The 13,666-nt window shown below is 42.7% G+C and overlaps 1 protein-coding gene across 8 annotated transcripts in view; it reads left to right on the top strand.

Annotated features, from left to right (window-relative positions):
* The window catches only part of LIMCH1 (LIM and calponin homology domains 1), a 323,338-nt gene that overhangs the window by 296,638 nt on the left and 13,034 nt on the right, over positions 1-13,666 (top strand). For 5 of the 8 annotated variants that reach the window (XM_077758883.1, XM_077758881.1, XM_077758879.1 and 2 more), the window contains 6 exons: positions 3,569-3,649; positions 6,924-7,016; positions 7,884-7,988; positions 9,145-9,272; positions 10,830-10,951; positions 11,218-11,341. In XM_077758883.1, the coding sequence (XP_077615009.1) occupies positions 3,569-3,649; positions 6,924-7,016; positions 7,884-7,988; positions 9,145-9,272; positions 10,830-10,951; positions 11,218-11,341 (653 nt within the window). Of the gene's footprint in view, positions 1-3,565; positions 3,650-6,923; positions 7,017-7,883; positions 7,989-9,144; positions 9,273-10,829; positions 10,952-11,217; positions 11,342-13,666 lie in introns of all 8 variants that reach the window. The other 3 variants (XM_077758882.1, XM_077758880.1, XM_077758885.1) reach the window with 1 other exon arrangement.

Below are 13,666 nucleotides of genomic sequence, written 5' to 3'. Positions count from 1 at the left end.
AGAGAGAGTGTGTGTGTAAGTGGGAGAGAGGCAGAGAGAAAGGGAGGCAGAGGATCGGAAGTGGGCTCTGTGCTGACAGCAGAGAGGCCAATGCAGGGCTCAAACTCATGAACTGTGCGGTCATACCCTGAGCTGAAGTCGGATGCTTAACTGACTCAGCCACCCCAGCGATCCCGCCAATACCAATTCTTATCTGTAGGTAAATTGTCTCACTATGGGAAGTCCTAAGTGCCTGTGCAGAGTGGGGAAGGGTCACACAGCCCTCAGTATTTCCAGCCACATTCCAGAACTAGCAACCATTTGTGCAGGCTCAGTCTCCAGCCAATACTAGGAATCTTGAGTTTCCCGGGAAGCTGAGTATACCGCTGGTGGGTGGGAGTGCCCAGAAGGATCCCAGAGCTGGCATCCATGACACATTAAGAGTATACATAACACATTGGTTTCCATCTTAATTTACTTGAGAGCCAAAAGTGTCACATCGTTCTCGTACCCCTAGACAGGGGTGGAGGGGAAGGGTGCCCTGAAGAGATACGTTCTTATTTCTGGTTTATGAAAACTAGAGCAAGAAAGAAACAAATTACTGACCTATATAAGTGAATTCTCTGAAAACACCCACCCAAATTTGACATTCTTTCAATGATAGATAGCTCTTCGTAGAACAGAAAAGTGGGAGATATTTGAAAATAAAAGAAGCTTGAAAAGGAAGTAAGCATCAGATTATGCTTACCTCAATGGATCAGATCACTTTCGGTCAAACTTGCAGTGGCCTGCAGCTACGGGCTCAGAGTCTAGAAAGGGGAAAGAAGGAGATGCATTACCCGGCCTACGGTGATCCCATCCATTTATTCAACAAACATTTAGTGAAGGCCTAAAATTGCAAGGTCTTGGGATACTTAGGGAGATAAGGGGTCCTCTCTGCCCTTGAGGAAACTCTAGGCCAGAGGAAGGTACAGATTTGTAAACAGATAAATTATAGAAGAAAGTGGGCTAAATGCTCTCCATTCTGACCTTCTCCAGCACCTTTTAGATCTCTTTTATGATAGTAATCACACTGCCTTCTGGTGTCATTTATGTACTGGTCACTCCTTCACAGCCACCCTCCCCACACACTCAGCTCTAAGCTCCGCAGGGCTGGGACCCTTGGCCAGCTGGTCTCCCCACCCGGCCCATACTGGCGCTCAGCATATAGTCACCAAAGGAAGGACTGTGATCACTTTGCTTTCCCTTTTGTTTATCACACAAGTATCTTCCTCTTTATCTATCCTCCTCTGAAGATGCTCATTGTTTTTGTCTTCCTTTTTAACAAATATTCCCTATTTTCTTCTGTGCTCAATCTCCCTACCCCACACTTCTCCCTTCTGTCTGCTCATTCTTTACTTATTCTTGCAATGACTGCCTCATAAAATCTGAAAATTGAGTAATTCCTAATTGTTTTTCTTTTTCCCCCACTATTAGACTTTCCCCACAGGACTCCCTATGGCTTTGTTCACAGAACCACACCCTTTCCCCTAAAAGACAATGAAGGGCCATGCCTTTGAGAGGGGTTCTGAACACTTAAACACTTAGTTTTAGGAAAATGCCAAGTGGAGCCAACCTGTAACACTGTTAATTCCTAATTTCCTATCTGGAATCCCATTTGCATGACATTTTATGGTCATCCAAAGAAATTTGGGAAATGGTGAATTATATACAATTAAATATCTTCAATAGCTTTTCTCCTGCATAACATGTGAGAGCCTTTAATTTCCTAATTGCAGTATGAATCCCAAGAGCAGAGTATAGGAAATGCATTTCCCTACCTTATTTGCTCACCTTCCCTTGATTTTTTGTGGGTATCACCCTAACCATTTGCAGGCCCCACAGCAAGCGTACCAATGGAGGCTCATGTGTCATGTGTCTAAATACATTAAAGTTATAAATATTTATCTTGTTATAAATCAAGTAATACCCATGGCCTGGCCTGCATTCCGAGCCTGGAGACACTTCCCTGGGCCAGCCCAGCCTTTGTGCACCTAAGTGGTAGATCGGATCTGTTGCGGGCAGGACAGAGCCGAGGGTGAGCTGGCCCAGGTATCTTGGACAGTAACTAGATCCATCGAAGCCTCAGACAAAACAAACCCTGTCCAGCTTCTCAGGCAGCCCAGGTAGAGAGATTCTGTCTGTTCCCCACCCCACCCCAGCCTCATCTTGCTTTTTTCTCTCTAGATTCCCAGACACTTCTAAGTACTTCCCCAAACCACCCCATCAGAACAGAGGGAAGAGAAGAAGCACAGTTAGTGGGGAACGTGGTTTTCTTTGGCACCTCTCCTGGGTGTCGGGAGAGGCCAAGTTTAAACATGGCAGCCACCACCCCTTTGGCCGCTTTCCCAGAAGCCAGCTGTGATTTCTCTTCTCCTATGGACCTGCTCGGTCTTATATATTCTGTGACCCAGGTGCCCACTTCGATTCATGCATCCCTCTCCCGTTATTGTCATTCATTCATTTGTTGCCAAACTCACAAAAACCTTAAAAAAAAAAAAAAAGTCTTTAAGTTTGTGTGTTGGTTATGCAGGCTCCAGGGCAGAGACTCCCTCTTGTGTGAATCACAGGTGGTGCTGGTGGGCATTGGTGAGTTAAATAACCCACTTTAGGGACAACGGTGATGGAAAAGCAATCGCAGCATAAAAGATGCATTCTACAGGGGGTGCCTCAGTGGTTCAGTCAGTTAAATGACTGGTTCAGGTCATGATCTCACAGTTCGTGAGTTCAAGCCACTTATTGGGCTCTGTGCTGACAGCTCAGAGCCTGGAGCCTGCTTCAGATTCTGTCCCCCTCTCCCTCCCTCTGCCCCTCCCCCACTTGACTATGTCTCTGTCTCTCTCTTTCAAAAATAAACAAACAGGGGCACCTGGGTGGCTCAGTCAGTTAAGCGTCCGACTTCAGCTCAGGTCATGATCTCATAGTTCGTGGGTTTGAGCCCCACGTTGGGCTCTGTGCTGACAGCTAGCTCAGAGCCTGGAGCCTGCTTCAGATTCTGTGTCTCCCTCTCTCTCTGACCCTCCCCTGATCACGCTGTCTCACTCTCTCTCTCTCAGAAATAAAAATAAAAAATAAAAAATAAATAAAAATAAAATTCAAAAACAAACATTTTAAAAAAAGAGAAGATGCGTTGTATAGTATGGCAAACACCACTTCTCACACAATACAGTTCTGCTGAAGTAAGCATTCCAATTTGCTTGGACCAGGATCCCTATGCAGAATGAGTATCTCATGCTTAGGAACGTGCATACATTTAAGAAATCACTTCTAAAAGAAATGAAGTCAAAGCCTTCCCATGCCAGGAGCTGATTACTTCATGTTTTCATGAGCTCCAAAAAGGTTCACAGAATCATACCAACTTCTTGGAAGTAAACCAAAGAGGAATTAGGATTAAAAAGTGGTTTCCAGCGACAAAGAGGGTCTTTAAGATATGGGGAGGCTTCCACTTCCGCATGTCCGAGTGCCAGTCTGTAAGCTAATTGTGTCCCTTGCCCTGACCTGGCCTTGAGGACATGGCTTTGTTCTGATGGTGGTTTTATTTTTTAAGCAGTTTAAGTTCTGGGCCTGGGACCCAGAAGAGGAACGGCGGAGACAGGAAAAATGGCAACAGGAGCAGGAGCGTTTGCTCCAGGTAGGACGGGGCTTACTGCTTTGTTCTTTTCTGTTAGATGATGCTCTCATCATTACTGTTGTATTAAATAAATTTTTAACACAGGAGAGCATAGAATTGGGTTCTTCTCAGAAGTCGGTGAGTCTAAGTCTGTTCACTCAGTACCCATGCAACAGAGTGTCCTGTGTCTAATTCCTCCTGCCAGAGTTTACACTGATGAACACAGTGAAAAAGCATGTCAACTTTAAAACTAAATCCAGTGGGGTACCTGGCCGGCTCAATCGGTAGAACATGTGACTCTTGATCTTGGGGTTGTGAGTTTGAGCCTCACGCTGGGTATAGAGATTACTTAAAAATAAAATCTAAAAAAAAAAAAAAAAATCCAAGTATTAGGGGCCAACCTATCCATTTATCACCTCCTTAGTTGCCAAATTCCAGTCTAAGTAGCAGCGGGGATGAATGATCAAAAAACTATTTGATAGCATACGTGTGAAATAAAATTTGGCCTGGGTCTTGTTCCTTGAGTAGAAATGTTTGCTCCATCTTTGAGTAAAGGCTGCTCATTTTTAATTCTAGAAACTCCTGGGAGTAAATTTATCATGGTGCTACTTGATCCAAGCCAGTTTTGTAGAGTGATAAGGATTCAAAACCTAACCTGCTAATCTTAGAAACTAGCCTGCATAACTTGCATGTGCTAAGAACTGACATATCTGTTGGTACTTGACATATCTAATCTAATCCTCATAAAACTCTTCAAAGTCTGTCTTATAGTCTCCATTTGCAACTGAAGAAACTAAGTTTGGGAGGGGAAGGGAGATGATGGGCATGGAGGAGGGCACTTGGGATGAGCACTGGGTGTTATATGGAAACCAACTTGACAATAAACTATTAAAAAAAAGAAACTAAGTTTCAAAGACATTAAATTAATTGCTCAAGGTCACACAGCTAATCATTGTTGAGCCTGGTTGCAAATACAAGTCTGTATGACTTCAACTCTCATGACTTCAACTCTCATGTTCTTCCCACCATATTCCTACCAGTACTGATTTTACCAAAAGATCATGAAGGAAAAGAATGTTAAATCTCATTAATTTTGATGACTTCAGGCTGCTGTATTTTACTCCTTTTTCCTTATCTTTTGGCTTTGACCCTCTTGGCTTAATTCCCAGGGGCTGGGAGCAGAGGCCAGTTTAGATAGTTAATTAATTATGGTGTGGGTTTAGGTCTGCCAGTTAACACTTTTTAGAATTGCACAGGATTAAATCTTTAACCCAGATTGCACGGGGATAAACATGTTAGTGAGCTCCCAGATTCAGCCAAGTCCCAGAGCTGTTGGGACTTTAGGTCCATTGGGAGACCCCAGACCAGCCCTGGCCATCTGCTATTCTCTTGGCACCCAGAAGCACATTACCCAGCTAAGTGGTGAATGGCTAAGAGGCAGAAATTCCACAAAGAAGGCAAGCATGCTTCACGAGGTGGCACTCTGTCAATTACAGTCTCCAAGGTGGCCATGGTCACAGGTGTAGACATACGTGTTATTCTGATCCCACCAAATTGTTACCCAGGGTGGCACCGTGGGATTGTGGGCTCTGGGGCAAGGTGTCCGTGCAAGCCTGCTGGTGTGTGCACGCGTGTGTATTGGGTATGCGTGTATGTATTCTGCTGTGTGCACACATGTGTTCATTGCATGTGTGTTCACACATGTGTCCGCACGTGTGTGCACGTGCTGGTGTGTGTACATGTGTGTGTTGGTGTGCACTCAGGTGTGTGTGTGTGTGTGTGTGTGGCATAGACGTACAGCATCTTTCACTCCCTCACTCAGTTCATCCTCCTGGTGAGAGGAGTATGTTGTGTGAGCCGCTGGAACGAGTAAGCCTAAGCTTTGCTTGTTTTACAGTTTTTGTTAAGTTTTAGGGTCTGTTTCCTCTCTTCAGAGAGGCCCCTAAAGGCCCTCTCAGAAACTTTATAAGATTAGGTTTTGATAACAAAATTTTTACCTGGAGTTAAAAGCTGGCCATGGGTTGACCAACAGTGGTTTTTCCAGAACATTAATAAGAACATCAGGCTCCAGACAGCCCTGGCAGAAGCCTTTTGCTCCTAAGATAATGACATAACAGGTAAAACCTGGAGGAAATCTCTGTGCCTTCCCAGCAAGATAGAAGCAGACTTGTTTTAGCCTCAGAGAGAAGATTGACAGTGATTAGACTAAAATATTTGACTGTGTGTGGTACACTTCAGCGATGTCTTTGTCTCTGTCATGTCATTCCCAAAACACCCAGGGGTGTCAGCTCTCATTTTAGGCACTAATTTTAATCTCCACTTATTCATTTCTTCTAGTCAGCTGTCCAAGGGGCTCACAGTTTTAAAGCCATCCTTATTCAGGGTATTTTCTTTTTTTTCCCCAGAAGTGGTGACTAGTGTTGTATTGTTTCTGAAAACAGTAATGGCAGTTCTGATACTGAAGCCTTCTAATGGGCTGTTTAAAAGCTACTCCTAATTCAGAAGTTATTTAAACCTAAGAAGATTCCATTCCGGTAGAATGGCTACAAGCAAAGAGTAGTTCAGCTACTCAGCTAATTATCATCTTGTCCACTTTGGACCTTTCTTTTCTGCATCACCTGTCTTGTACACCCACAACGTTTATTGTTGTTGCTTTGTTGGTTGGTTTTTGTTTGCTCTTTTATCAGACTGTCTCAGGGGCAACGTATTTCTATTAGTGAAATGGCAACACTCATCTCTGAAGGGCCCAATAGAAACAAACCATCAGTTTAACCTAACTCCCGGGACAAAAACCAAGTTAAGGAAGACCTTAGAATCTGGTAGTCTATCTTTTCTCTTTCCATAAGCAAATGTCTACTCATATATCTGAGGAACAATTCTATAACACACCAACTGCAGAAAGAATTGTTCTCTAATGGGATTTTTATGCTCCTCACATGTTTGAGTACCACAAACTAGCACTCCCCTTTTGTTGAGTGAATGGATTCAACTCAGAATGTTGCAACAAGAAGATAGTCTTGTGCGTTGGGCTCTGTGCTGACTGCCAGCTCAGAGCCTGGAGCCTATTTCAGAGTCTGTATCTCCCTCTCTCTCTCTGACCCTCCCCTGCTCACGCTCTCTCTCTCTCTCTCTCCTAGAAATAAATAAAAATATTTTTTAAAAAGACAGTTTAAAGAAAAAGAAGATAGTCTTGTGATATATTGTTCATGGTGGTTTCGAGGTGGGGAAGAAATGTCCCAGTGATGTATGTATGCAATGGTCAGTTCAGGAACTATCTGTGGAAATTCTCTAACAGGAGAGATACCAGAAGGAACAGAACAAGCTGAAAGAAGAGTGGGAAAAGGCTCAGAAAGAGGTGGAAGAGGAGGAACGCAGATACTATGAGGAGGTAGGAAGTTTCCAAGAAGGAATTTAACTTGTAGTTTTGGTTCCTCGAATTCTCAGTGCTTTTTTTGTCTATGGTACATGTATATATGTGGCTGTGGCTGATTCTCCTTACTCACAGCTGAGCCCCAGAGGGGCTCTTCTTTAAAGAGTCATATCCTATAGACTCTAAAAGACCACAGTCCCCCCAAGTACAGTTTGTGGTAAGGGCGTGTTGAGTCATGGTCAAGGGAGACAATATAATTTTATCTTTTCTCTACTCAGAGAGTCAGATTCTTGATTTACCTCAGAGAGATGACATGAAAGTATTTATTTGTGGGTTGGTTTGAGGAAAGCATGTTTGGTAGTAGCCAACTCATTTTGTGAGGATGATTTTGATGTGAGGCTAAGTGAATCCTTCCCTCTGCATTCACTATATGGTACTAGAGAAATTTGGAGGGAGGAGAATTTGGTTTTGTTTGTCTCATTTTCTTAAATGAACAAACCAGACCACATTAGAGAATTAGAAAGGAGCTACATTTAATGTATATTGTCTAAAATTTGTTTATGATTAATCTTCTGAATTTATCCTTAATAATTTTTCTGCATAATCTTATCCCTAAAAGCATTTCTAATTAGGCTTCTTGAATCAGACTAAGTAATTCACAAAGACTTTGTGTTTCTAAATTAAATGCTAATTTCTAAATCATTGCCCATAGAAAGTGTTACGTGATATACATCTTTTAGAAAATAAGACCTTTTGTTTTTACCACACTGCTTCTTTGCACATAATTCCAATAATTTTTTCCGAAACTTCCTTACTGAAATTGTTCTCTTGACAAATATGATTTTCTATTTTTTCCCTTTCATTAATTCCTATTCTTCCCTTTAGGAGCGCAAAATAATTGAAGACACTGTGGTTCCATTTACTCTTTCTTCAAGTTCTGCAGACCAGCTGTCTATATCCTCCTCTGTGACTGAAGGCAGTGGGACAGTGGTGAGACCATAGATTAAAAGCAATTTGTGAGGGGTGGACCTGGGTGGCTCCATTGGTTGACTCTTAATTTTGGCTCAGGTCATGATCTCTGGGTCGTGGGTCTTAGCCCCACATCAGGCTCTGCACTGAGCANTCTCCGCTCGCTCTCTCTCCCTCTCCTCTCTCTCTCTCCCTCTCCTCTCTCTCTCTCCTCTCTCTCTCTCTCTCTCTCTTTCTCTCTTTCTCTCTCTTTCCCTTTCTCCCCCTCCCCTGTGTTCTCTCTCTCTCTAATTAAAGAAATAAAAATAAAAAATAAAAGCAATTTGTGACATGAATAAACCTAAATAGAAATACTAAACAACAAGGCCAAGTTTCCCACTGGTTTAAATCCAGGACTGGCTATTTCCCTGGAATCATGTCAGCTACTATATGGCCATGGTACCCCATGGTGCTATAACTAGTTATGCCATGGTAAAACTTCAGAGACATTTCCTAGGGAGCAGTGAAATCATTAATGGGGCCAGATCTGCTCCCACAGGCTACCAACCAAAGTCTCTCTGCACTGGCTGATAAGATGCTGATTAGTGGAGTCATGCGCTGGAATGTTCTTCTTACTCCCCACCATGCACTCCTTAAGTAGACATGTATTCCTGTCTGCCACACCATACGCTCCTTTGCACTGCATAGTAGTGGCAGGATGCCAACAATATGCTGTCCACCAGCCTCCAGGAAAGTTGCTTCTAACTCACTCTTCAAATTCCACACGAAATTTACATGTGTCTTCAAGAGCTAGAGAGAACCTAGAAAGGCTGGTCTACCTCCATATCCTCCCAGTAAGATGACGGAGGTACAGAACAAAAGTCACACCAAGACTTGAATAGTCCGTAATATGTGTAAAAAAATAATAACTCATGGGCACTAGAAAGCCAAAACTCCTCTGACTTTATTTTGAAAGATGGGTTTTCTAACCAATTCTCTTTCATGATAACTTTCAAGAGAGATCCGGATCACACATTTATTTCAGATCATTGGAAATCAGTTACCAATCAGTTAAATTGGACAAGCTGTTTTCTTAATTGGAGGCCATGTGATTGAAAAAAGTCTCCATGGCCAGAGATGAGTGTTGTCCAGTGTGTTTAAAAACTATATTTAATATTATCCTTGTTGTCGCCATTAGAATAAGATGGACTTGGAAAACTGCCGAGAGGAGGGGCAACAGATAAGACAAAAGAAACCACTCCAAGGGGACAGCAATGATTTATCGCTCAAGACCAGGGAAGGTCATCCACTGGAGGGAAAGGGCAGGTATGAACTGTATCAGGCTGTCTGTCTAAATGTGCAAAGCCAGGCTCTGCCCATTCACTCCCAGAAAGAGTACCCATTTCTAATGCAAATCATATTCAGCTTCAAAATTATCATTCCCGTAATGCATTACATATTGCTTAAACACATTCTAATAGCTCTGAAGTCAGTCTGAGTAAGGGGCGATAGTATAGATCATCCAAGGAACATGCTGTCAGTTCAAAGCTCCAAATCTAAATGTCATTCACCTGAAATGGTTAATGTGTCTGGAGGGAGAGAGTTTGAAATGAGGCCCTGAGGTCTTATCCACTGTGGCTTTACTGGACTTTGCCACCACTATCCTCTGAGCTGTGAGAAGCTACATTTACTCTGGGTGACAACATAGGATAACTAACAAGTCGATTGATTGAGGATAATCACCCCACTCCATGGGTTCCAGTATGTTCCATGGGATATCAGAAGAGGATACTCAAAACCCCATGGAGCACTCACAGCTAGCTCAAACTGGAGCAGAATCTAGTTGCAGCTATGGGCTGTCATGGGTTTATTGATGCCACCTTGTGCCTAACCTAGAAGGAACCCACAGTATCCCAGGAAGCTGGCAGTACCCTGCCACCAGCAAGTTCTTTATGAGACAGATGTTTGCCTCTGGGGCTCTGAGATATCAGAGTGATATTGGCAAGCATGCAGTCATGTGCATGTGTGCACACATACAAGCGTGAATATATACAACATGTGTATACACACACAGCATCCTCAGAGGGGCCCAAAGACATGAAAGGCTAAGTGTCATTTTCAGAGACGGTCGAATTTGAAAGTTTGGCTGGGAGCTGAGTTCTTCTAGTGAGATTTGCTCTGAGAATGCTCCCATGTCCGTCAGCTAGAAGACCGGGGAAATTGTGGCCATAGGAGCTTCAGGCCCAGGTCCAGAGTCTGCAGAGCTCTGGAATATCACACCTGTTTCCAGTTAACACTTTTCAAAGGAACTTTCCAGTTTCATGCAACGAAAGCCACTAGTCAGGAATATCTGAATGATACTGCTAAGCGTTTTACATGGATTTTCACTGGTTCTCCCGACACTCCCTGTTATCTCCCAAAACTTGTCTTTCCCAGAAACCTTTTTAAACCTCCTCCATCTCTCCTTCCTTTGCATAAAGAAGGCACTGTAAGGCCAGTGAATTAGCCCGGGCTGCCCAAATCCTGTGTGGCCCAAGTGATTTCTACAATAAGTCCTCTCTCATGACAGTCTGAGAGAGTCCGGTTAGCCCTGGCATCCCTTGACATTATTGGCAGAAGAGCTTTATAGACAGGGAGGTGGGGAAGACATCAGAAATAATGGTTTCCAAGTTTATGAAACAGGAATCACGAAAATGTGTAGCATTTTCCAGTATCTTAGGTCCACTTTAAATCTGGCTTAAAATGAAAAGAATAAATAAACATTTAGTTAGTCCCATTTCCGTTTTCATATTGTAACTGGTACTTCCATGCCCTAAGGGATAGGATATGTTTACTTCGGTTGCTTTCATTTCTGTTCTGAAATATGCTGGTTTATCTTAACAGCCTAACTCAAGGAGCCATGGCTCATACTAAGAGTCCTGTATCAAAAGGAATCCATCAGGACCGTCAGCTGGATACAGAAACTGGAGCCCTACACTGTGGGATGAGCCCACAGCTAGCTCAGGGTAAGAAGGGTCTTTAACCCCAGTGATTAAATTATTGTAAGCCCCATAGCATGGTTCAGACAGGTACGACGTCTGCTGGCCGCAAGCGTCTCCCGTAGCTTATGCTAAACGGCACAGTGAATAGACTCCCACCAGAGCGGGCCCATAGTCTATATGAACTCCCTGTTAAGACCATGGCAGGCATTAGCACATTAAAGAAAGGTGACATACAGAGCACAGGGGTGACCTTATTGAACACTAAGTGTATGTTCTTTACTTGGCCTCAGATCCATCCCAGAATCAACAGGTATCAAACCCACCAATGCACATTTTAGAAGATGTGAAGCCAAAAACCCTCCCTTTGGATAAAAGCATGAACCATCAGATGGAGTCTCCGAGTGAAAGGCGGAAGTGAGTAGCCAAATAAGATGCATGTGGAACTCCTTTTGTTTGTTCTTTCTTAACTTATTGACAAAGAACAGGAAAAATTGTGTGAGATGGCAAGATGTCAGCAGCATTTTTGTGCTTCTCTGCATTGACTTTGAGTGACCAGATAACAAGTATTTATGGATGTTTGAGACAGTCTTCTTGGCAAGTAAATATTCACTCTAATTTTTATCAATTTGTCAGAGCAAATTGTTTTTAACCCACAAATCTAAACACTGGGAAGAATTTGCAGGCCTGTTGCATTAGCAATTTATTTAAGTGAGTTAAATCGTCTCATAACCTGTTGACAAATGTTCTTTCAAGGAAAAAATGAAAGTTTTTCACTCATTTACATGTTCTCCCATTAAGTAACTACCCCAGGTTATATTCTCATTTTGTACAACGCTGTATTATTTTACAGTAAGAATAGTTCCTATCATTTTTGAAGCATTTCAATATATAATAGGCACTATGTTGAAGGGTTTACATATCTCCCCTCGTTTTATGTACATTAGTTCACCTAACTCTTCCAATAACTTCACTGGGTTATGGTTTCCATTTTACAGATGAGGACTTTGAGGCTCGTCCAAAGGACTTGGCTGGTTAAGTGGTAAAAGGTGTCAAAATGAAGCCATAGTTCCATGATAAGATCATATTTGGAGTAGAAGTTCTTATAATCAGTTCTTAAAACTAGACTCTACCTAGAACCAGACCACCACCAGAGTCCAATTTTAACTCTGCCACTTGCCTGCAGAAGACTTTGAGCAAGTGACTCAATCTTTCTCTGCTTCAGTTTCCTCATGTGTAAAATGAGAATAATATTAGTACCTGCCTCATAGGGTTTGTTGCCTGGCAGATAGCAAATGTACAGCTGTATAGTGCAGTTGGTGGTGGTGGTGATGCCAAATGACGGTGATGGTGATGATGATGGTGGTGGTGATGACTTGTTTTAGAAGTTCACCTTTTTACCTTAGTTTTCATGTTACACTTTTTCTTTCAATGTAGCATTTGACCCATTTCTCCTTTTCTCTTATATCTATCCAATTTTGTTTCTATATGTCCCAGCAACACTCAAAATCAATAGAAGGTCAAATCCCAAAGAAGTGATCATTATTGTTCCTGATTCCTGTGTGATTTTCAACCTTTTTTAGAGGCAATGTACTTATACTTTAGGGAATTACATGAAAAGCTGATACTCTGGAGAAGACACACTATCACTGAGGAGGGAAATTTGAGTGGCAGGGGCTCAGGGAGTTTTTCTGCAAATAGTTTGAAGACAGACAGACTCATGCTCCGTTCACTTCTGTGCTGGAGTTTCTCTTTTCTTCCTTCTTTCCTGTGTTCTGTCCCTTTCTTTACAAATGAAATTAACTTTTGAAAAAATATTTATTTTTGAGAGAGAGAGAAAGTGGGGGTGAGTGGGAGAGAGAGAGAGAGAGAGAGAGAGAGAGACAAAATCCCCAGCAGGCTCCACACTGTCAGCACAGAGCCCAATGCTGGGCTCGAACCCACAAATTACAGGATCCTGACCTGAGCCAAAATTGAACGCTCAACCAACTGAGCCACCCAGGCACCCCATTTACAAATGAAGTTAACTTTTATTAATTTTTTAATTTTTTCAATGTTTATTATTTTTGAGAGAGAGAGAGACAGAGCAAGCACAGGAGGGGCAGAGAGAGAGGAGACACGGAATCTGAAGCAGGCTCCAGGCTCTGAGCTGTCAGCACAGAGCCAACAGGGGGCTCAAACTCACGAGCTATAAGATCATGACCTGAGCCGAAGTCAGACATTCACCCCCCTGAGCCACCCAGGTGTCCCAAATGAAATTAACTTTTAATTTTTTTTTTACATTTATTTATTTTTGAGAGACAAAGAGAGACAGAGCATGAANCACAGAGCCCAACGTGGGGCTCGAACCCATGAACTGTGAGATCATGACCAGAGCCATAGTCAGACACTCAACCCACTGAGCCACCGAGGTGCCCTGAAATTAACTTTTAAAAGGAAGAACCCAGAGGTACTTGGGTGGCTCAGTCGGTTAAGCTTCTGACTCTGAATTTCAGCTCAGGTCCTGATCTCATGTTTTGTGGAATCTGGCCCTGAGTCGGGCTTTGTGCTGACAGCATGGAGCCTGCTTGGGGTTCTCTCTCTCTCTCTTTCTCTTTCTCCCTCTCCCCCACTCATCCTCTCCCTCAAAATAAATAAGTAAACATTTACTTAAAAAGAACACACTAAAATTTTTAAAAATAATAATAATAAAAATAAAAGCAAGAGCCCAGACAAGGCTCATGTGCCACCACAGAGAGACGC

This window comes from Crocuta crocuta, unplaced genomic scaffold, assembly GCF_008692635.1.
Source record: "Crocuta crocuta isolate KB4526 unplaced genomic scaffold, BGI_CrCroc_1.0 scaffold223, whole genome shotgun sequence".
In the NCBI taxonomy this organism is placed as follows: Eukaryota; Metazoa; Chordata; class Mammalia; order Carnivora; family Hyaenidae; genus Crocuta; species Crocuta crocuta.
Note: the sequence above shows the minus strand (reverse complement) of the source record. Positions and strands in the feature narration are given on the sequence as shown.